This window comes from Carassius gibelio, chromosome B5, assembly GCF_023724105.1.
Source record: "Carassius gibelio isolate Cgi1373 ecotype wild population from Czech Republic chromosome B5, carGib1.2-hapl.c, whole genome shotgun sequence".
Taxonomy (NCBI): Eukaryota; Metazoa; Chordata; class Actinopteri; order Cypriniformes; family Cyprinidae; genus Carassius; species Carassius gibelio.
In genome coordinates this window covers 33637847-33659234 of record NC_068400.1, presented here as the reverse complement: position 1 = coordinate 33659234, position 21388 = coordinate 33637847, and the positions used below count along the sequence as shown (strand labels likewise).

The window sequence follows — 21388 nt, the reverse complement described above, 5'->3', positions numbered from 1 at the left end:
AATAATGGCTAGTGCAGTGGCTTTGATATATGTAAACCTACGAACATCCATTGTCATGACTTCACGCGATAGAAAAAAACTGCGCTTTAGTTTTAGTTTTAAAATCGACATGTTTATAGCAAATATTGGAAAAGTTTTGTGCAAATCTGTAAGGGAAAAGAAGTTAATTCCTGCACTTAAACTACTTTTCACTCATTACCTTCAGCAACTAAAAAAACTAGGCAAACAAAGCCAAGAAAAAGTAGATTTTATAGTCCCCCTTAACATAGTATAGGTCATAAAATACAAACCTTTATGTCAAAAATGCAGAAAAATGGTTAAAGTGTAAAATTGATATTATGTTGACAAATTGTAAACAAGTCAACATAAACAACAGCCTCCCTATATACTCAAAAGAAGCCTAATCCCTTTGGTGACAGTCCACCCTAAATCATTAACAAACAATCAGAGGTCTGTTTTGGCGGGAAAAAGCATTGGAGGTTGTCATAGCTACGGTCTGGTGCTTGAGATGAAAAAGAAAGGTGGATGGAGGGAGAATAGAAAAACAAGAACATTGGGGACTGATTGAATCACTCGGCTTCGATTGTTGTTTTTGCTGATGCATTTGTGTTTCATTGAAACACCTACAGACACGCTCAAAAAACACAAAAGCTGGCAGTTTTGATTTGTTGCTCAAATGAATACATCTGTTCTCTCTGCGTTCTTCATCCTTCCTCCCACTTCTTTTAATCTGTGCTCCTCTTCCTGTCCACCTTCACTTCTTATGCATATATTTACATACATCGCATCGCCCCCGTGCCTGCAATGCTGCACTGACTTGAACCCACAGCCATCAGTATGCAAGCAAATGAGTTCAAAACCTTGTTGTATCTCTCCATGGTCAAAAGAACTTTAATAATTGTAGGGTTGTTTAACCTCGTGCCACTTTGAGTCTATTAAAATCCATCATATACACACACATATTTCAGAGTGTACAATATTTCAGTATCTTACCTCATCTATTGAACCGTTCTCCACTCTGAATCGCCCAGCTCTCTGTATGGCCCCGTCTGCATCACTGGAGATGAGCTGAGGAGAAAGACAAGACATGCCATGAATATGAAACCACCTGCGTCCTGTGGAAGACATTACAGAGTACAGCTCTTCAATAGGGTCCAAAAGTCTAGTAAAATGCATTTCTCTAAATAATTAGTGCTACTTATATTATCAGCATAACAACTTGAGAAACTGTACTGGAATTGTACCTTTTTAAATATTTCATTCTAATATGCTTACTAGCGTTCATAAGTTTGGATTCAGTTAGAGTTCTTATTATTATTATTATTTTTTTTTCTCAGCTAGGATGCATTACACTGATCAAAGTAAAGTTTTTTTTAACATCTGCTACAAAAGATTTATCTTACAAATAAACGCTGTTCTTTTGTATTAGTGTTTTCATAAAATTATTAAGCCAAATAATTAATTAATAATTATTATTAATTATTAAGATTATTTTATTATCAATAAACTGTTTTCTTTATTGATAATAATAAGAAATGTTTATCAGTATATTACACTAGATTCTGAAGGATCATGCGACACTGAAGGCGTTTTTAATGACTTTGTTTCGTCTTTCTCTCTCACTCTCTTTTTCACCCTCTTTGGATGAATCTCTTTATTAAACTGTCTTCAGATCTTTTTTTTATCAAAAGGTTAAGGCACAATCTAAGAGGTCTGAGAGTGCTGTAGAGGTGCTAATAAAAAGACACAAGAGAGACAATCAGCATATAGCTAGTCTGCTGTGACACACTCAACACAGATACACAAAGATGATGTTGTTTACATGAAAAACCTTCAATATGAATGCTAAAGCAGTTGCACAAACATTCACAGACTAATTACAACCAAGTGATCCCTGTGTGCCTGATCTGTGTGCTGCATTGATCACTTCATCTGTGCACACTCACACACACCGACACACACACACGTCTGTTTGTTTCAGCACTTATATGTAAGACAAGTAGTCTCAGATAAAGTCTATATGCACAGATATTGTGTGTGTGTGTGTATGTGGGACAATCACTTGCACCTGACACAATGTAATCTGGTCTTTGCAGTAAAACTGCAACATCCCCCCAGATGGAGCAATGCTGGTTGCTAGGTAACAGAACACAGAACCTCTCCCATTTCCTTTTTCTTCAGTCACCTTGTTTTCCTCCTCACATTTCTCCCACCTTTCTTCTCCACCTGTTGGCCTGCCTCCCTCTCTTTCTCTTCCCTCTTCTCTGTATCTGGCAGACCAAACTGCTAAAAACAGACTGCAGCTGCACTGCAGCTAGAGAGAGACTGGCTGTAAGAGTTTGAGATTGTTGTTGTATGTATTTGAGTGTGTGTGTGTGTGTGTGTGGCAGATGGTGTGCCTTGGCCTTAGAATGCCAAAAGTCCAGGCAGAACATTCTAGATAAACTCTTGCGTTCACACTAATCACTTAATAAGTACTCATTTGGTGTCCTAGTTGAGATAAATCAAGACCAAAGTGGAAAAAATAGTTAGTTTATATAAAATTGTTTTTTATACAAGTGCATGCTAAGCTGGTATTGGGTGGTGTTAACACTGACATTGTGTAGTTATTAAAGGGGTCATGAACTTTCTCCATTTTTTGTATTATCTTGTACTGTTTTCTGAGGTCCACTTATAGTGTTATCAAGTTTTTTACATAAAAACTTAATTTTTACATGAAAACATTATTTAGAGGTAATAGGCTACTTAAAGCCTGTCTTAATTTACATTAAGTGTACACTGACTGCAAAACAGTGGTAGGTAAATGTTAAAAAGGTTTTGTGGATAAATTTCTTCATTGTTAAAATGGATGCAGGGGATCAAAACCCTTGAGACAACTTGATATTTGCTCATGACACATGCCTGTGAAACACTAATGGACTTACACAACCCTGGAATCTACTTTAAGCACACAGAGACACAATTACGTGTCTCATAAGATTTGTATATTTTGCCTGGTGACATTTTGTGGTGCTATTAAGTTGTTTTGATAAATGCCATGAGGTTAATGGTAGCAGGATAATAACAGAACAGTCTATCAAACTCAAGCAAAAGTAAAAAAAAAACACACACACACACACGCACGCACACGCACACACACACACACACACACACACACACACACACACAAATATCAGAGAAGCATGAGAGAGAGTACAAGAAAGAGAGAGCACAAAATATTCAATGCTATTGTGACTGGGATGTAACAGTGATCTTTTTAGAGAGTTTATATATGTGTTCTCATGCCTCACACAATAGAGCGAGAGAAACAGATGAGATGAGGAAAAAATATGGAGAGGGACACAAATGGAAAAAGCAAAGCATTTGAATCTGAGAAAAAAAAACAATAGAAAACATTTCCATAATCTAAATCAGTCCACATTGTGGAATGGAGCTTTGGATGAACTGTGAAACACAGAACAGGTTTATACAACGAGGCCATCAAACAAAGGCCTGCAATTACCATAAATGTATCACAAGACTCTTTTCAGTTTTTGGAAGTGGCAGGAAATTAATCACTGCAAGTTTTGTACTACTTAAACTATTGTTTTGGGATTTCAACAATTTAATTGGAAACAGATTAAAATGAAAAGTATAAACCTGAAGTTTTCAGCTGAAATGTCTCAAGTGGACATTTAATTTCTGAATTGCTTCAATATGCATTACAAGCAACATAAAAAAACAAAATAATTTCACTTTGAAAGGGTCATGAAATGTTTAAGAAGCAATTACGTAATATTTACCAGGCACATTTTTGGAATGAGCCTATGAAGTATTATAAGACGTGCAGCTATGGATAAATGCCAGAGGAGCTGCTTCTTGTGCCCTTTTGGTGAGTGAAGGACCTTTAATTTTAAAGTTTAAGGGGCACAGGTTGTTTACAGTGGCATCAAACAAGTGACATTTTGTGCGATTGTATTTTTCTATGTGTGTGTGTGTGTGTGTGTGCGCTCTCTCTCTCTGTGTGTGTTTGTGAGAGACAGAAATAAATATATGATGGCAGATCTCACTCTTATGTCGTTCTCTTAAACTGTATAAAACACACACAAACAGAATACCAGTGTAGGGGGTAACTAACTAAAATGTATTGGGTGATGGTTCATACAAATTAACCAATGTTTTGACATGCTTACAGTATATAAATTATGGTGTTTTTGATTTATTTAGAATAAATTTACCTGTTAAGATTTCATGCTGTCACCCTAATTAAGTTAGTTAATTCATGAATGATTAAACTTTACGATATACAGTAAATTACTAAAATAAAATAATTAAATTAGTAAATAGTAAATTTCAAACCTTCTATACTTATCTTGCTGGATCGGTCCACTGCTTTTGACACAATTAACCATCAGATCCTCCTGTCAACCCTACTGGCAAAGGGCATCTCAGGAACTGCACTCCATTGGTTTGAGTCTTACTTCTCAAATAGGTCCTTCAAGGTATCTAAGAGAGGTGAGGTGTACAAGTGCCTCAGGGCTAAGTTCTTGGACTACTTCAGTTTTCTGTCTACATGGCATCATTAGGTTCGGTCATTCAGAAATATGGCTTTTCATATTAATACTATGCTGATGGCACTCAACTCTACCTCTAATTCCATCCTGATGATCCTACAATAGCTGCTCGCATTTCAGCTTGTCTAACAGTTATTTCTTGCTGGATGAAGGACCAACACCTTCAACTCAACCTTGCCAAGACAGAACTGCTTGTGGTTCTATCAAATCCATTGTTTCATCACAATTTTACCATCCAGTTAGGCACATCAGCCATAACTTCTTCAAAAACAGCCCAAAACCTTTGAGTTATGATTGATGATCAGCTGACTTTTAAGACCACATTGCTAAAACTACCCGGTCATGCAGATTTGCTTAATTCAACATCAAGAAGATCAGGCCCTTTCTTTTGAAACATCCTTCACAAATTCTTGTTCAAGCACTTGTTCTGTCCAGGCTGGACTATTGTAAAAATATCCTGTCAGGTCTTCCAGCCAGTACTAACAAACCTTTACAATTAATCCAGAAAGCATCAGCAAGATTAATTTTTAATGAGTCAAAAAGAATGCACGTCACACCTCTGTTTATCAATTTGCACTGGCTTCCAATAGCTGCTTGTATAAAATGCAAGGCATTAATGTTTGCCTACAAAACCACCACTGGCTCTTCACCCCTTTACCTAAATGTATTACTTCAGACTTATGTGCCCTCTAGATGCTTGTGTTCTGCAAGTGAATGTTGCTTTATTGTGTCATCCCAATGAGGCACAAAATTTTTTAACTTTTAAATTAAATGCTCCCTCCTGGTGGAATTACATGCATAACTCAATGCGAGCAGATAAGTCCTTAGCCATCTTCAAGAATTGGCTAAAAACACATCTCTTCCATCTTCATTTGACCCTCTAACCCTGGCACTCTATATTCTATACTTAATAAAATAAAATAAAAACTTGCCACTTTTAGACTTGCATTTACTAACTGCTTATTTTCTTCCAAAAAAAAAATAAATACAAATAATAATAATAATAAAATATTAATAATCTATTTGTTTTCTTTTTATTTAGTGTACAATTAACAAAAAGCAAAAAAAGGCCTTTAACACTAGCTTGTTCTATTCTTTTTCTATTCTGTTTTCTTTTTATTACATAACTAAAAAAAAAAAAACACGCTATGTGTACTGCGTCAGGCTAACTGAGACTTGTCATAGCACATGCATATTCTCTTTTGTTGATTTTGATTGCTTCCATTGTTCTTATTTGTAAGTCACTTTGGATAAAAGCATCTGCTAAATGACAAATGTAAATGTAAATTATTTTTATATTTTATTTACTGAAGTTACTTAAGTGGCATGGTTCTGGACTTTTATTTGTGTTCCTGAACTTTTATTCTTTTGACCAAATTTTCGTGAGTTGCCTCATTTGGTTCCACCTGTGTTTATTAATTATCAAATTTTTCTCCTATTATTTAAGCCCTGTTTTTTGCCCTTGCTCCTTTGTTCCAGTATTGATGTCGATTTGCTTAAAATTTCTCCTGTCTGTGGATTTATTAAAGGACTATCTTGTTTATTTCTATTTCTGAGTTGTGTGTTTTTTATATAGCTACATGTGACAGAATACCTGAACTAAGAAAGTTAAGTGTTTTGCTGCATATTTTTCCCTTGCCTTTTGTTTTTTCTCCCACTATGGTCCTGCCTGAAGTCCAGCTGTTTTGCCTGGAGCAGCAGGACAGTCCGTTGAAGGACCACACCAAGGACTTTATTGTTCTGGCATGCCTTACTCTCTTCTCGGATCGCTCGCTCTTTCTACATCCCCAGTCTGAACGGTGTAAGGCATGCCAGCCAGCAGACAGTCAAAAGTAGGATTTCCCTGCATTTGTGGAATGGGTGCTGTAGAGTAATGAGTTATATTTCTCGGTCTGCCCCGCTGAAGAGGATATCTCCAGCCACACTCCCAAACCAGAGACCAGCCAGTAGTCATCCCACTGCATGGAGCAATTGCCTGAGCTCACGGCAGATGGAGAGCCTGAGCCAGCGTGCATACCCACGACTGAGCCAACCATCACCCTGAAGCCTGAGCCTCAAAAAAGCAATTAAGCAATTGAGCTTCAAAGTTTTTCCATTCCATTCAACTGTGTAGATAAAACCTTATTGTTTTTTTATTAAATAAAAATCCCATAATGTATACAACATAAAAAATCTATTACAAAATGTAAATAAGTTGTCACAGAATAACATTATGGGAATAACTCAATTTTGACAAAAAAGTCAGATAGAACCTCATAATTCCAAGGGAACACGTTTTCCTGTGTTCCCTCCCAGCCTCCATCTCCTGCCTCATTTCCTAAAACCAGCCAGTTCCTCAGCCCTATCTCTGCTAATGCCATAGGAATGAGGATCTCCAGTCTCTGCCTCCAGTCTCCGAGTCCTGGACTCCACCTCAGCCCTTTGACCCATCGGCTCTGCCTTGGGTCTTAGCTCCCTCATTTCCACCGTCAGAGATGGCCTGTCATCCCACTGGCTCCACTGAGTTAGTGGTCAGTCGTCGACCATCCACTCCACTCCTCTGACTATACCTCGTCACTCTGTCCCTCCGGCTCTGTCAGGCTCCTCCTTCCCTTCACCTTCGCCTTCATCCTCAGTCACTTCGGCTCCGCCGCCGTATTCCGCAGTCGCTGGTTCCTCCGGATTCTTGGTGTCGCCCTGGCTCTCCATCTGCTCTGCTCCATCCTGGGCTCCACTTCCATCTGCACCATCTCTGTTAGTCAGCCCCTTGAAGTCGTTAGCACTTCCTCCACCATGTTTCTTCTCTCCGTCGACTTTTGTTTGTGTTCCTGATCTCCTGCTTTTAGTTCCTTTGACCGAGTTTCCCTGATTAGTTAATTCAGTTCCACCTGTGTTTATTAATTTTCTCTTTTGTCTTCTATTATTTATGCCCTTTGTTTTGCCATGGCTCCTTAGTTCTGGTATTGATGTTGATTTGTGTTTATTTCTGTATTTCTCCTGCCTGTGGATTTAAAGGACTATCTTGTTTATTATATTCATGCATTGTGTGCTTTCCATAGTTACACGTTACACACAAAAGGGGCAATATATTTTTTTTTCTCAGTGTAATTCTATTTCTAGTTTACTTTAACTATACAGTAAACCCTTGTGAAAAATAAATACAATCTGTCATCCCCACTGGAGTCTCGTCAGTAGTTCATGTATGCACTGATAGTGCTGAAGTGAACTAACCCTGTAACATAACCTACTCCGGAGCAGGATATGTTCAGAGAATAAGTTGCTATGGCTTACCTCCATATTTGGAACCAAAACTTTTATGATCCACTTTAAAATGTGGACTTTATTTACCTAATAAAAACATGCTGCAATTGTTCTTTTGTTATACTTAACTGGTATACTCAAAGTATGCTAAATTGGAACAACCAATTTTTGTACTTAATGCACTTTAATTGTGCAAAAGTAGAGCTGAAGTCCAACTAAATACATACAGGTCCATCTCAATAAATTAGAATTTCATGGAAAAGTTCATTTATTTCAGTAATTCAACTCAAATTTTGAAACTTGTGCATTAAATAAATTAAATGCACACAAACTGAAGTAGTTTAAGTCTTTGGCTCTTTTAATTGTGATGATTTTGGCTCACATTTAACAAAAACCCACCAATTTACTATCTCATTAAATTTGTATAATGTGACATGCCAATCAGCTAATCAACTCAAAACACCTGCAAAGGTGTCCTGAGCCTTCATAATGATCTCTCATTTTGGTTCACTAGGTTACACAATCATGGGGAAGACTGCTGATCTGACAGTTATCCAGATCATTGACACCCTTCACAAGGAGGATAAGCCACAAACATTCTTTGCCAAATAAGCTGGCTGTTCACAGAGTGCTGTATCCAAGCATGTTAACAGAAAGTGGAGTGGAAGGAAAAAGTGTGGAAGAAAAAGATGCACAACCAACCAAGAGAACCCCAGCCTTATGAGGATTGTCAAGCAAAATCTATTCAAGAATTTGAGTGAACTTCACAAGGAATGGACTGAGGCTGGGGTCAAAGCATCAAGAGCCACCACACACAGATGTGTCAAGAAATTTGCTGAACCACAAACATCGTCAAAGGCGTCTCACCTGGGCTAAGCAGAAGAAGAACTGGACTGTTGTTCAGTGGTCCAAAGTCCTCTTTTCAGATTAGAGCAAGTTTTGTATTTAATTTCGAAACCAAGGTCCTAGAGTCTGGAGGAAGGGTGGAGAAGCTCATAGCCCAAGTTGCTTGAAGTCCAGTGTTAAGTTTCCACAGTCTGTGATGACTGGGGATGCAATGTCATCTGCTGGTGTTGGTCCATTGTGTTTTTTTGAAAACCAAAGTCACTGCACCCATTTACCATTTACCTTTGGAGCACTTCATGCTTCTTTCTGCTGACCAGCTCTTTGAAGATGCTTATTTCATTTTCCAGCAGGATTTAGCATCTGCCTACACTGCCAAAGCACTAACAGTTGGTTAAATGACTATGGTGTTGGCGTGCTTGACTGGCCAGCAAACTCACCAGACCTGAACCCCATAGAGAGTCTTTGAGTGACTTTTACACAACATTCTAATATATTGAGATGCACCTGTAATGATTTTTGTGAATTTTTGATTGTACTAAAGTAGAACTATTGCAAGTATAGGTTCACATAAGGTTCACACTTTAAATATCTTGCATTTAAAGAACGACATTATTCAAAGATCATACAGTCCTCATCAAATAATATATTAAATATTTTACTTTTTACTAGTGTAGTATAATTAGCTTCTAGCTTGACAAAGCTAGTTTCAAAGTAGCCAACATCGTCTGCATAACACACACACATGAACTTGTCCACAAAAGCTGGATGGACATTTACTTGCAGAATTAGAGGAAAAAAGCAGAGAGGAGGGAGAAGGAGAAATTATATAACTGGTTTTAGTTATATGTAACAAAACAAAGGATTTCCCTCAATAACACACACCCACACATGCTGTAAATGAACAAATCATACTGTCTTGATTTATATAAGTGTGCTGTTCTTTCCCACGCCTGGCATTTCTCACCAGAACTACACACAAAATCTTTGACAAGTGGTCTGAACTCTCAGATAACTTTCAGACAATCTGTAAGCAAATAAACAAATGTCTTCAACATTGCTTAGTTGTGTCCCATCCCAAGTCCCATCTTTTGAACAGTCTTGTGAAAGTGACCCACCCACAGTATTGGACGCAGTGAGTGTGAGTCACTCTCGATGCTTCATATGATAGAGCTGCAGGCAACATGTTCCACTGAGCCCAACATGCTAATTTTACACACCGCAGTCACTCTGCAGCCAACCCTCCCTCTGCTCGGCATATGTGTGTGGGGTTCGAAGGCGTTTGGACCTGGTTAGAATCAAATAATTATAATAAGAGCAATAAGTCAGAGGCAGAAGATGCATACTAGGAGATGTGTATGTGTCATAATGCAGCGTTATTAGAAATTTTAATATAGCCAGAGGGAGGTCCTCACGACAATATACACATTTAAGTCTCCACTCAACTGTGTGATTATGTTGGTTTCAAAGTCAGTTAATTCAGACAGTATCCTCTCAAATTCAGGAGTCATCTTCAAGAGCTATTTGTATTTATAAGAAAGAAATAGTATCAGAAAACACACTTATATTTAACTACTAAACAGCACAGTACGTGCAGGTAAATGTGGAGATCCAACTCTGCCTATATTTATATTAATTGTATTCATATTTATTTATCCAGATCAAAGTAACAGGGATCTGTTAGGAAAAGGAAAAGGAAGTTATAGGAAAACTAAGGGTGCTTTCATACTAGCACTTTTGGTGCGCACCCGGGTTCAGCTGACATCAGAAATATAATAGTGAGAAAATTGGAATGAAGAATATTGAGGACATTCGAGGCACTGAAGAGCACATTCAAAAATGTGTCTGGTTGGAGAATATGTGATGAAATGAATGGGGGACAAAACAAGTCAATCCTTATCATATTTCTCTTCCTCAAGATTTCTCCAGCATGTCTTCAGCCTGTGTATCGGTGGGCACAGTGGGTCAGCTGTGTTCTCTCAATCTTTGATGTTATCAGCTTTCACATACTGCAGTTGAGTAAGTACACCTGAGTCCTGTCATAGACTGCTCTGATGATGACAAAGCATTTTCATCTGCTCTCTTTGAAACACTGCATCTCATGCTCCTTTATATACTGATTCCCGACCAAGCTCGATGCAACAAGCGATAAAAGGTACCTCTTCTATGTTACTCCCATTTTTATCCTAACAAGCCTTGATATTAGCAACACTATATTATATCAAACAATTTCTATTTTATTCCTGTTGTGTCCTACCAGGTAGCTCCATCCAGAATTTCACTAAACCAAAACGTTCAATTTACAGTTAATAATGAAACAAACAAGAGCAGAGCAATTGATTGTAGAATTTGAGAAACATTGCATATTGACGAATTTAACAAAAACTATAAAAAAAGCATGCTTTCTGGTGAAGCATGACTGAAATCATGAAAACAAGGAGCCAGGGCCATGTACTGTACCAGTTAGAGGGAACAATTTAGGTCCCTTCTGAAAGCACTTATATATGTCAAATTTATTGAAATGGCCAATCACATCAAAGACAGGCTTTTCTGTTCACAGAAACTAAGCGCAAATTCCAACACAACGCTTCATTTTAACAATAAAAGAGTTTAAGGTAGCTTAACATTTAATATTGGACATGTTTTATGGGAAAAAAGGCCAGTGATGCAAGCTATTTACGCTGTTTGGAATTAGGCTAACTCATTTATGTAATTCATGTAATATAATTTGTAATGGTCACATTTTATTTTAAGGTCCAATTACTGCTTTTAACAAACCATTTAACTATGCCTCAATAAACTCCTAATTTGCTGATAATTAATAGTCAGTAAGGTTGTTGTTAAGTTAATGTAATTTTCAGGATTAGGGATGTAGAATATGGTCATGCAGAATAAGTGCTTAATAAGTACTAATAAACAGCCATGTTAATAATAGGCATGTAATAAGCAACTAGTAACTATTGAGAATTGGTTCCTGTACTCAAGTGTTTGTAATTGAATGTGAGACGAGAAACATTAACAGAAACATTTTTGGCACATTATACATATGATCAAAAGTGAATGCGAGGATACATATTTAAAAAAAAATAATAATAATTTATAAATAAAAAAGTCCACTACATGTGTACCACAACCTAAAAAAAATGTTTAGGATATGGTTATTACCTTGGCTGGAATCATATATTTTTGGTATCTAATTAAATATGTTAATTAAGTAGTCAACCTTTGGCAATAACGTACCTGCATTCAAATATACTTATCTATAAAGTATGCAAAAAAACAGACGTAATAAATCAGTAGTATGTCAATATAAAAGTCATCAAATGCAGAACATTCTGCTTTACAACAAAGATACTGCATTGGCTGTTGATCTGTGATCAGGTCTAATGTTTTCTCTGATTATAGGTTATGGAATCAGTTTCTAGATGATATCTAGCCACTTCTAGAATTGGTTCAGCATTGAATAGCTTCTAAACAACAGTCATGTTTACATTGGGTCATCATGCAGTAATGAGGGGATGGAGCACTTGGGAAGCTTTTAACTCAAAAACCTCACACAGACACACATACATTACATTCTTCAGCACTTACTGTAGATACACACTTTGCACTTAGAGGTCATAAAATCACCTATAAGAGGATCCCTGGAGCTAATGCACCTATATAAACCGACTGAAGCATAAAGCTAGTCAGCCATGCATGTAGAAATTACATCTTAAACATCAAGAGCATACGCCTTTCTTATTCATTTGGTCCTCAGGATTCAGCCTATGAAAAATATGTCCCTATAACCATACACTATTATTCAAAGTCTGTGTGTAATCTGGTTGCCTGTCTACTTTTTGTATGTTTGATCAGTGTAATTGTACTATAATGTAATGAAGGTGGTCAATACTGCCATTTTACCGTCATCATGATTACACTATTAAATGGTAAATGCACACATGAAAATGTAAAATTATGCAACCACTGGCATGAAAAACATCCTCAATTAGTAGTATAATATAATAACTGATATAACAGAAAAACATTCCCAGACAGATAAATACGTTATCCACAATAAGAGACACACATTCTGGAATAATGAATGTAATTAAGCACAGCAAGAGAGAAACGCTACAAGTATATTTCATAGTAACCCTATCCTGGTTTAAAAAGTACAATGCAGATTAAAAACAAAACACATGGAAAAATAAAGACAGGCAACACAACAAAAGTAAAACTTGTATGCTATTTTTTTTAACTGAACTAGATATTTCTTGTTTTAAATTTATGGATATAAGAGAAGGGTAAGCAATCAGATTGCCATTACTGCAAAATAAACCCCAACAGAGAGAAGAGGACACTGATGTGAAACATATTACACAGCTACTTACTAACTAAATGGACATGAAATATTGATTTGAGTAGAAATTATTTTATTATGTGAGAAGAAAGAGAATGTGGGGTGTCCAGGATTGACCTTTCCATGTTTCTTTTGTGGTAAAGACTTTATGAATAATTATGTAAATTATTCTGTATACGGATGCTTAAAAAAATAAATAAATTCATGGACATGAAACTGATTTGAAATCCTGATTTGAGATGCTTTGTAGAAACTGTAGAGAAACAAAGCACAATTACAGAGAGGTCAGTTATACTGCGTTTCCCTGGACAACCGTCGTTATTCAGAAATATCAGAATGTTGAATGCCACGACTGACCAGTCAGATTCAAGCATCTCAGAACACCTTGTAGGTACTCTTATGCAAAAATGCATTTACAAGATTACAGTGAATTTTGATCTTCTATGCAATTCATGTAAAAAAAATTTAATCTCTCAAAACAAATTACTATGCTGATAATATCATTTGCAATCAAAATAAATTAGTTTTCTTCACTGGTCTCAAACTTTTTGGATGCCACGGTACCTTTAGATACCTAAGAACAATGACACATGGAGTAACAAATGCCCTTCTCACATGCACTCATATGCACACATTTATATTCTCCATCTGTTGAGTATGATAATGCATGTGGTTTTGTGACATGGTACTATCTGACACAAGGGCACCCATTTCTTACTACCCACAAACCTCCTGCGCGTTTCACATAGGATGTAGCATCTAGTGTGGTATTAAGCCACTTCCTCCGCGCAACAACTATCTTGGAGAGACAGTGCTGAAAGAAACACACCCACTCAGAACAACACATGTGTTTGACCAGGGAAAACACTCTCAATCATATAAATGATGCTATTTTGTGCCTGTTTAACCTACTGCAAAAATCCTGCTAGGGTGAGATGATGTTTCAATTGGCACTTTAATTACAAATACATACGAATTTCATCTGATAAAAACGGACAGAACCACAGACATACATATAAAAAAATCTAACAGAAATACGTAGCTACTCCCTTCACATTAGTGCACATGCAGAAAGAAATTGATTGAAAATAAGAATAACAAGAATATGTAAATATATAAATACATAGAAATCTCAAATACGTATGCTAGTCCTCACCAATTCAACTGATCCATAGTGTTTCCGGCTGAACTCTCCTCTCCGGCACCCAAGATCCTCCGACGCTGAGCTGCAAAACAGAGCATATAAACATTTTAATTAATTTCATAAAGGCACAAAATAAGTTTGCAGTGCAAATCTTTTAATTCTCTTGGAATATTTGTGTATTTTATGATTTTAAAACATTCGTATTGCTAATGTGATTTCCTTATCAACACACGTGAACACCTAGAGCATAAAGAAACTGTATTTTAGTTTCAATACCAGACAACTGCATTCCAAAAAGTAGTAGCCCTGCCCACTCAAATCTATGTGATCTCATAGCCTGACACTTTCCGAGTGAAGTAGTTTCAGAATATTAGAGCGAGAACCATATGCTTAGTGACTCAGCTGACAACTAAACATCACACATCTTCTCAAAACCTCAAAGAGGATCTCTCTCATTAAAACCACTTCACAAGGAAGTCTGTAATGGCACTGAAGGTGTGTGATTTCTGTGCTGCTAGCACTGCCAAATAAAATAGCAAATGTTACAAATAAAATGTTTCAAAAGATTTCCCAAATATTCCCCATCAGAGCTCAACAATAAGGATGGATGACCCACTAGACGGAACTATCAGCTTTCCCTATCAATGCAGATGCATGGCAAGCAACAAAAATGTTTACATGCTAGTGTTTTAAAAGTGTAAGCATCAATTTCACTGAGTGACTTTCCATTTGTATACTTCACAGCTACTATTATTGTGGATAAGACATTTGATTAATATGTAGCATAAACTAGTATAATCAATTATATAAAATATTTTTTATATAATTGAGGCCTTTCCTGTCTGCCATTGGCCGGGAATACACATAGTCCCGCCCTCAAACTGACACCATTGTTTGAGCCAGTGTTGCTATGTCATGATAAGATGCTCAAACCTAAAAAAGCATTGCCAACCTTCAGTGTTTACTTTTCAGGGTCAGCAGCCTACAAATGGCTTACTTATAGTTGTCTCTGTATATTAAACTGGGATATGAAAAAAAAGTATTTCAACATTAATAAAAACAGAAACATCAATTTAATAATGTTGCTGTTTTAGTCAACTACTTGGGATTCTGGCTAACCTCTTTTTCATAATATTATCTTTGTTGAAGACAACATCTCTTCTTACTGAGGTTTAAACAATTTATATTTTTGAGCCACATGAGCACTTACATTTATTATAGCCATTTCACTTCAAGTGCAATGTAAACTGTGCATGTGAACAAACACATTTCCTCTGTGTGAGGGTTATCATTATGTTTCCATTAGTGCAGAATGCAGCTAAGAACGTCTTTACTGACAACAAAAGAGATACTGCACATCATGCATGTATATATATTGCATGCTAAGTTTTAGGCAGATTCTGCAGACTTTGTTTCCATTTTATACATTTTTACGGATTTAAATATGGTTCATATGTTTAACAGTACCCTTATTTAAAGCTGAAAGTGTTAGGCCTATATAATAAACCTTCATTTCTAATAAAATAAATACTAAGTTCTGCATGTGCCGACCCCATGTGGGCATTGTTATACAAAATATGTTTCTGATTCACAAGAGTGTGCATGCCTTCTTGGTTTATTTATGCAGCTTTAGAGGTTTAAACATAGATACCTCATTTCATATGCACTTCTACTATACACCATGAAATGCTCTCAGATGGGGGAAGGGAGACGGTTAATTGAAAGATTGGGAAAAAATGAAATGAGATAAAAGGTCGACTTCAGAAATGGCTGCATAATCCTGTCAGAATGACCCACTGGTGATTAGAGTCAGTTACTTGAACCATATCTCAAATGACTAAGAGCATTTTAAGACAAAATGCACAAGTGATTCTGGTAAACAAGACAAGGAAGAGAAGGGAAGGAGTAGCAGCTCATCATTAGTTGAGAAAAGAAACCTGCTTCAAATTCAGAAACACTACCTTGGAGGAGAAAACAATTAACAGTTAAGGACATAAAGACATCTTAAGACACAAAACAGCTTATTGTTTCACTTTCAACTCTTTAAACAAACCTTGTATTGTTGCTCATGATATAACAAATCATTTCACAAAAATGAGATTATTTTTATGAAAAGAAATCCTATAATGATGATGTTAGTAGTAGTGCACCGACAGATGACTGTGTTTGCAATTATGATAATGATGACAGCAACAGCATTATATAATTAGCATAGCCATTACCCTCTGGTAATACTGCGAAACCAAATACGGTCAAATTTGTTCACAGTAATCACTCCTGTTATGCATCTGCGATAATAATTTTGTGATAATGACCCGGCATGATATCATGTTTTCAATGATGCAGGGCTCAATGCCTTAGACATTTGCAGTCTTTGCCACATGACCGAAGAAAAGGTTACAAGCGAAGCTGCCACAGACAGTCTGACAACAAACGTCTAACAATGCAATCATTGAGAACAAAACTGCCCTTTGAGCTTCAACTTTCTCATTATGCGCCAACCCTTTAGAAGAAGAAAAAAAAAATACAGCACTGTTAAAACAGATTCATATAATTAAGTCAACACTGCAGCAGGAAGTCGGAGAGCTTTCCTTTGAGGATACGTTTGATAAAAATGGATTACAAAGTCAAACACATACAAAGACAGTATGGGAGGAAAAGAAGGACATTTAAAAATCACTAATTTTAACTGAAAGATTAACACTGCAGATACACAACTTTTTTTTTTCTAGGGTGTGTGCCAATAATTCAGTAGCAGGCTATCTGGAATATGAGTCTATTTTTATGAATTATATTAATGGCAATGGTAGGCTACATATTTATTTTTAACTCAAATGCCTCAGGTCAAGAGTTCGAAATGGCTTATGTGTTGCATTGTTGTGATGACACATGATCTGTCAAGTGGTATATGTGTGGCTTTGTTCGTGTAAAAAAAAAAAAAAAAGGCTACTATTATTGAAAAAAAGTGTGATACAGTATGCTTCTGCTAGGACACGTCAACAGGTGTATTTTTGTCCTGCACTAATTGAATGTACGGCAACATTATAATGTCATGTAAGTAATAGCTGAGTGACATCACGCACACCTCAAATTACCGCAGATTTGCTGCGGTGTTGAGGAAAACCTCCTATGATGTGTATACCTCACCGTCTCAACACTTTACCATGACCACAAACAGTCTAAAAACGAACACCAAACCCACATTTCTTTCATATTTTAATCAGAGGAATCATCATGTTTACTGTGACGCCAGTCGCTAACAGTGGCGCATGGATGTCCACTCTACCGAGAGGTATTCGCATGAATAATTTACCGATTTTCCATACTAGTATATCCCACTACTACACAGTGGGAAAGTCTAAAACATTTTGTCTTGTATCCTTTAGGCTATACGTACGATAAAGCATCGGAGGTCCCATCTGAATTAAATCTACTCCAGATGCAAAGACTTGTGGACTCTACAAATATTGCTGCGGTGCTGAAGGAAAATAAGAGCGCAGCTTCTTAAAGAGACAGTTCAGCCAAAAAAAAAAAAAAAAAAAAAAGGAATATTCTGTCAACTAAACACTCATTTTGTTTTAGACTTCAGAACACAAAAATACTTTTATTGAATTGTTCCATGAAATGAAAGTGAATGGTGACTGAGACAGACATCCTGCTTTACATCTACTGATAGTTTGTATTGTAATAATATGAGGGTGAGTAAATTATTACAATGCTAATTATGGGTGCTTTTGAAATTACTAGACCAATTAAAACACACACAGACGCACGCAAACAATTAGTATAATTCAAATGTAAGATTGGAATGCCAGTTTGTAAAAAAGAAGAGATGAGAGATGTATGCTTTAAGTGCTTATTTCCAATGCCCGTATCCAATATGTTGATTGATCACTCCGGGTAGGGTGCAGCTTGTTGCACGTTCAAATGAGATTCAAGAGTCTATAACCCCTCATAGCTACTGCTGCACTATGGCTGTGTCAGAATAACCCTCAGAAAACAAACATCTGAATATATTATCTCAATGTAAATGTCAAAGTCTATAAAAAATATAAAGTAACTGTATGCTTTACCGTTGGTTGAAACTCAACAGTTTGTTCGCTGCGGGGTCTGCACCGCTCATGGCCCCATGCGATGTTATTCTCTCCCGCAGTCCAAGTTCTTCTGTCCCTCGCCTTTTTTCTTAGTCTTCTCTTTCAAAGAGACAGATCAGTACGCGTCATTTTCACTACAGCTGCTCGTGCTGCTGTATCCCCTCATTGCGTTGTCTTTTAGTACTGGTAACGCGTTTCTGCCGGTCCCTTTCTTAAAGCACCTGATGGGTGCAGTGGTGAGTTTCATATGGACACACAGGACACACCTCACGCGTAACTGAACATTCAAGAAGCAGATTCTCATAGACTGGAGTCCCCTCACGGCCGCGCGCCGTGCTCGTGACCGAGAGAGTCAGGTGGGGAGCTTCTCTATTCTCTATTCTCTAAATTCTCTATTATCTCCCTTTATGTGTGTCTCAGTGATGCGTTGCCAAATCAATAGACGAATAGTAAAATGATAAAAGACGAAAAAAAAAAAAATATGATGACACAAAATTAAAGCTTAAAAGCCAAATAACATAACACTTCAATGACTGCAGTTATAGGGCGAATCACTCCTTCATTCTTCATATATATATATATATATATATATATATATATATATATATATATATATATATATATATATATATATATATATATGTATGTGTGTGTGTGTGTGTGTGTGTGTGTGTGTGTGTGTGTGTGTGTGTGTGTGGGCCTATATGTATGAATATGTATGTATATGTATGAATATGTATGTGACTGTAGACTGTATGTGTGTGTGTGTGCAGTGTGCAAAGACAAGACAGGTCTCTCTCTTTCTCTCTCTCTCTCTCTCTCTCTCTTTCTCTGTCTGTCTTACACATACAAAAACACTTGCTAAAATATTTTAATTGGAATATTTAATTACCTTTGTGGCAAAGTGATTTAAAGGGTGAAAGAGTATTATTAATCGAGTGCATTCACTGAAATACTTAGCATCTTTTTATTACAACATTTTCCTTCCATGTCTGTTAGCTTTGCTGTCAACATCATTTTTTAAGGCATTTACAGTTACTGCCTATGGTGCGTTGAACAGCAAGTAATGCTACCCAAGATCATCATGCTGTAGAGCCAGACAGCTTCTCATTAAGATGCTCATTTACATTAGAAAGATTCAGGCTTGCATGGTTTTTAATAATGTCACAACTTACAACTACTTCATCATTGCAAAGGAATAACAGTCTTCACAAGTTTTGTATGCAAACGCATTACTTTATGAGTCCATGCAAATGAGGATAACTGACTCTAACCCTAACCCTTCCACTGAAAAAGGCAGAGCTTTAACCATATGTGTTTGCATGCATGTGAAATGTTACTGTGTGCATGTTTTGGCCTCTGTCTTCAAGGACGCTGAGCACTTTGCATTCACACCATTCACAAATGACAAGCATCCCTCCTCCCGTGTATGCGTTTCTAGACAGTGTTTTTTTTTTTGTACCCTTATGATCTCATACCCTTCATTTTTCTTCCAGTTGCCCCAGGTCTACCTGTAATCTTTCTGTCTAGCACAGAAGTGAGGGGTGCAATGAGGTCATTGTTAAGACAATAACCTTTTCTTCTCATTTAATCTCTCTCTCTCGACTCACCCTCACTGTCTGATGATGTCACACACTCAGACCCATCTCCATGCCTGCTGTGTTCATTACACACCTGCACATGCAAAACATGTAACTATTTAAAAACTAGACAGTTGGTGAGAAAGATAGAAAATGAGATTATGAGATTATGAGAGTCTTGACTTTATTAAGTAATAGGAGAATCCCGTGATATGTATTAGGAAGTGGGTGGAGACTTAATTCAGACTGTTTAATGCTCTACATCAGTATTACTAGCAGAACAGCATGTTATCAGACAAACTGAGGCGTGCAGTAATAGACTCCACCACAAACGTAACATGAGCAGCTTGTATCTGGTAAGTCCCTTTCTGATGACATCACAGGTAGTAATGGATCATTGAGAACAGGTAAGGAATGATTTTGGAAACCTATATTGAGATTAAATTGAGATGTGTGATTAAAACGTGTTTGAGGTTATAAAGATGATATGGTTGCACTTTATTTTACAGTAAATGTACTAACATGTACTTATAGTGTACTTACAGTGTATTTATCTAAGAAAGTTCTGGTAACACAAGGTAACTACATGGGGGTAGGGTTAGGTTTAGGGGTAGGTTCAGGGATAGTACCTAGTTATTACATAGTTATTGTAATTACTATAATAAGTACATAGTTCGTACATGAGGAACAGGACTGTAAAATAAAGTGCTACCGATGATATTTTGAAAGAACTATTGTACAATTGTACAAATATTGCCTGAAAAAAAAAGGAAATCAGCCCATATACTGTACAAGTAGATTTGTACTTACAAAATAAAATCAAGCATTCATGCTGTGTTTTTGTGCTGAAGGGTTTGTGTTCAGGTGTGTGTGTGTGTGTGTGTGTGTAACCCAAACTCTTTTGTCTTGAGGCTTGTGGGTATTATAGCACCAAATGAATGTGCGGTTGAGCACCTCATTGTCAACATAAGAGTTCAAATTACAGGTGCTGTAATCACATACAGGTCCGCACACACACTTTACTACAATATACACATACAAATAACAGAGGAATATTACAAATCAGTTAAAACCATAATGACATTTTTCGACTAAAGTAGCAGACACGGAACACAGATGCTAATGACTGTAAAAAACAGGCAGGTGCAAGGAAGTCACATCAGAAACATCTAATGTTTGAAATATTCAGCACATGATTGCAAGAAGAAAAGCAGCAGCCGAATAGCAGACAGGACTGTGTGTGCATAATTGTGTCATTGTTAAAGAGCTACGCTTTGCATATGTGGTCAGGAATAGTGAAGCACTGGAATACCGAAGCAGATCAATGTGTCTGTGTGTGGAAGAGGGGGTCGTGTGAGCAAACTATAAAGTACAAATCAATCTCCAGTAGAGTGTGGATTATATTTCCATGCACAAACACCAACATGCAAACACATTATTCATGTTTAGTTAGAAAGCTTCATTAAAACCTCTAAATAAGCTCATAAAATTGGGAATCATACCTCTAAGACTCTAAAATCACCCTTTTAGAATTTAAATGTTAATTTTTTTGATAGCAAATGGGGAAAATGGCACTTAGTTCCTCAACT

General features: G+C 36.8%; 1 protein-coding gene across 5 annotated transcripts in view; it reads right to left on the bottom strand.

Moving 5' to 3' along the window:
• garnl3 (GTPase activating Rap/RanGAP domain like 3) overlaps positions 1-21388 on the bottom strand; it is a 56210-nt gene that overhangs the window by 24426 nt on the left and 10396 nt on the right. For 4 of the 5 annotated variants that reach the window (XM_052556295.1, XM_052556299.1, XM_052556297.1 and 1 more), the window contains 2 exons: positions 14138-14207; positions 994-1068 (listed from right to left, as the gene is read on the bottom strand). In XM_052556295.1, the coding sequence (XP_052412255.1) occupies positions 994-1068; positions 14138-14207 (145 nt within the window). Of the gene's footprint in view, positions 1-993; positions 1069-14137; positions 14208-18198; positions 18534-21388 lie in introns of those variants that run through there. The other variant, XM_052556296.1, reaches the window with a different exon arrangement.